Source organism: Bidens hawaiensis, unplaced genomic scaffold, assembly GCF_021521415.1.
Source record: "Bidens hawaiensis isolate Kalapana, Puna unplaced genomic scaffold, B.hawaiensis_p1.1 tig00008534_1, whole genome shotgun sequence".
Classification (NCBI taxonomy): Eukaryota; Viridiplantae; Streptophyta; class Magnoliopsida; order Asterales; family Asteraceae; genus Bidens; species Bidens hawaiensis.
In genome coordinates, this window is record NW_027491609.1 from 1 (window position 1) to 3551 (window position 3551).

Genomic DNA, 3551 nt, shown 5'->3' on the forward strand with positions numbered 1-3551 from the left:
GAGATGAGACTCCTTGACTCTTTCTTGTCTCTCTCTCAACTCTCACTAATAAAACTAATAAACTAGACCCTATTTATAGACCTACTAAACTTCCTCTCCAAGACAATTACTTAACTTCCTCTCCAAGCCAAGATGTTTCCTAAACATACTACAATTCAATTAACTAAATTATGACTTAACAAAATAAACCTTTAACTTTACTAATAATCAAGATTAATTCTTCATTCACCCCCTTAATCTTGAATTGTATTTCTTCTTGAATTTTTCTCCTTTTCAACTGACTATAGCATACTTGCTTCACCGATTCTTCAAATTTAGCATTCGTTCTTTCAGTGATTAACTTTGAAGTCATGTTGCTATTTTCTTTCTCAGCTCGCTTCTTCTCATCAACTCGTTCTTGAGCAATACTTTCACGAACTCCAAACAAATCATTTGGAATCGTTCCAAACCGAATATCCTTCACTTCCATAATCGGTTTCACATCATAACTCTCTTTCTTTTCATCTTTAAGTTGTTGGAATTACAACATACCTGAAGCTTGATGTTGTACGTCTTATTCAGATTTCTCTGAACCTTCATCAACAATCTCTCTTTCTTATCATATAGCCTCAATATCCCATTGGCTATTTCAATCTACATCCTTCTTCATCCAACTTTCCCAAGCTAAGAAGATTTGTCTTCAACTTAGGGATATAGAAAACATCAAAAACGTTTTCTTTTCACCAGTCTTACTTACCACAATCACATTAGCTTTACCTTTTGATTTCGATCTCGGATCCATCACCAAACTTCACTTGACCCGAAACTTGTTCATCTAAGGTAGTAAAGAACTCTTTCTTTCCTGACATATGATGACTTGCACCATTGTCTAAGTACCATGTACCTTCATTCTTTTCATCCTTTTCAAACACACCAGGGATAACCCTTTCTTCATTCAAACTTAGCTTTCTTTATTGAACCAACTGCCATGAACAAAGAAGGATCAACATCATCTTCTTTCTTTGTCAAATTCACTTCATCACTCCCTTTGCTTGGTTCTTTACATTCATTCGAGTAGTGCCCAATCTTATCACAGTTGTAGCACGTTACATACTTCCTTCTATCTTCCCATTGACGTATCAAACAATTATATCAAACTAACTTATCAAACAAACGAACACGATATATTGGGGTGACAACCCTCGACTCTTTTCATATAATCAAACGAACATAACAAACGAACTTCACGAACTTATCAAACGTACATGGAGATGAGACTCCTTGACTCTTTTTTGTCTCTCTCTCAACTCTCACTAATAAAACTAATAAACTAGACCCTATTTATAGACCTACTAAACTTCCTCTCTAAGACAATTACTTAACTTCCTCTCCAAGACAATTACTTAACTTCCTCTCCAAGCCAAGATGTTTCCTAAACTTACTACAATTCAATTAACTAAATTATGACTTAACAAAATAAACCTTTAACTTTACTAATAATTCAAGATTAATTCTTCAATACATACAGTTTGAAAACAAAAAAAAACACCAAAGTTGACCTGAAAAGCATGTGTATATATATCTAGCATGTAAGCCTTTCACTATTAAATGAATGTTATAAATCAATTATCAAATTGTTGATTAGTTAAGATTATTTATTGCAGGTTGCTTTATTTTTCACTGTCATCTACAATTTCACACAAAAATACCATATTTCTTTTTTTCCTATGGTAATTAAAGTTGTTTATGTTAGCATTTTGTTAGCAAAGATTGAAAGTCATTTCCATGTAAGTATATATATATATATTATTTAGTGAGCCATGATTATTTACTGTTACTGGCTGCTTTCACCTTTATAATATACACATTAATAATACATGCCTAATTTATAATGGATGTATTACATAGTGGCTAAACTCAAAAGATACAAGCTGTGCTTGTATAATCTCCCATGAAACAAGGAGGATCCCAAAACTCCAAGTAATCTACCAATGAAAAAAAAATGGAACATCTTGGGTAATAAATGAGATATATAAATGTCACACCAAAATAATGCAGGATACACTTACACTATGTGCTGAATTTGTGGCAATAGGCATGTTTATGGCCTCCATTTCTTTTAACACTTCCATTGTTGTGAAAGAAGCATCCTCAACAAGGTCACTACAGTTGTTTATTGAAAATCCAATATTATCACATCTTGCTTCAGGAGACCTTGATCTTCCTAGATTAAAATCCCATATCTGCAATTCAATATATCAATAAGACGGTGCCATTGAAAACAATAAACATATGCGTTGTTATAAAACAAGTGGTTATACTTACAGCCTACTCTGAAACTATTTGCTGTCAGTAATTATATTATATTATTTAACATTCCACAATTAACAACTACGCATAAATTGTTCTATAAATGAACTAAACTAATTTAATTAAATTCCAACCTGACTTGTTTGGGGTTTAGGGCTATAACTCCACATGTTACTAAACTCAGTAACATTATTCCCATTCGAATTCGGTAAATTCTGAGACTGCGATGGCAGCAGCAAATACGTCAACGGCGTTTGCTGATTCAGCAAGTCCTTCTCATCCTGCTCCTCAAACTCAAACCCTTCCGCCCGACCGCATCCACTCGGAGTCTGAGGCCCTAATTCAGCTCCATCTCCGTCCAAGCGCTCCTTGGCAAGCTCCAACAGCTGCTTATACAGCACCTTCTGATAAACTCCACATCCCGACCCGCTTGGTTTCCTCCACTTCACACTAGGAACCTCATCGTAACAAGTGTCATCACTATTATCACGAACCGAATACTTATTCTGAGACGAATTGGCATCAACCGAAGGGTTTAAAGTAAACCCCCAAATTGAAGCGAGTTCGGTAACACTGGGGCAGCCGGTGATCTCATCGACAGGGTAACGGGCGTGATACGAGGAGTCGGCGTGGAAATCGTGGTCACAAGCAGTGCAGAGAAGGAGGTTTTCAGTGGAACAAGCGACGGACACGGCGTCAGAGCCGCAGTTATCGCAGATCTGAGACCGGACGTGCTTTAACGAGAGAGCGTTAGCTGAGTGTACGGCGGAGTCGCAGAACAAGCAGAGTTTGGCTGAATCTGCTTTGCAGTAGAGTACGGCCGGTTTCTCGTTGCAGAAGTCGCAGAGAGATGACATTGGTGAGGATTTTGGGATTAGGGTTTTGATGAAGATGAAGATGAAGATGATGGTGTGTAGTGATCGAGTTAGTTGTAATTGTAATAAAATAAGAGAGGTTTGGAAAAGGACAAAGATGCCTTTTTTGCTGGCGGAAAAGGATGGTTTAGTTGCGATATTTATTATTGCTTGAGTCAACGCGCCTATGTTTGAATCTTAGTTACTTACACTATTTATTGATTTAACTGCTTCTAACATTCTACTTTCTCCTTTTAACCTTTCCATAAACACTATGTTCTCTAGATCAACTAAGAGTTCATGTTTATGTGCTTTCTAGATCCTGCATCGTTGCTTCTTAACATTTTATTCTTTATAATGTATTATTTATGGTTAAATTTTTATTACATTGATATTTTTTCTATGATT

The 3551-nt window shown here is 36.0% G+C and overlaps 1 protein-coding gene across 1 annotated transcript; it reads right to left on the reverse strand.

The window, feature by feature from the left end:
- Positions 1-1803: 1803 nt before the first annotated feature.
- LOC143529299 (zinc finger protein CONSTANS-LIKE 15-like) lies at positions 1804-3192 on the reverse strand. Its single transcript, XM_077025120.1, has 4 exons — positions 2424-3192; positions 2049-2222; positions 1884-1964; positions 1804-1830 (listed from the first exon to the last, which is right to left on the reverse strand). The coding sequence occupies exons 1-4, from the start codon at positions 3144-3146 to the stop codon at positions 1804-1806; spliced, it is 1005 nt and encodes a 334-aa protein (XP_076881235.1). The 5' UTR covers positions 3147-3192.
- Between the last annotated feature and the right edge of the window lie 359 nt (positions 3193-3551).

Coding starts and splice junctions, on each gene's coding strand:
- LOC143529299 (XM_077025120.1), bottom strand. CDS start 3,146: ATGTCATCTCTCTGCGACTTCTGCAACGAGAAACCGGCCGTACTCTAC. Junction 2,223..2,423: donor CTAAACCCCAAACAAGTCAG/GTTGGAATTTAA, acceptor ATTGAATTGCAG/ATATGGGATTTTAATCTAGG. Junction 1,831..1,883: donor CTTTTGAGTTTAGCCACTAT/GTAATACATCCA, acceptor TATATTATAAAG/GTGAAAGCAGCCAGTAACAG.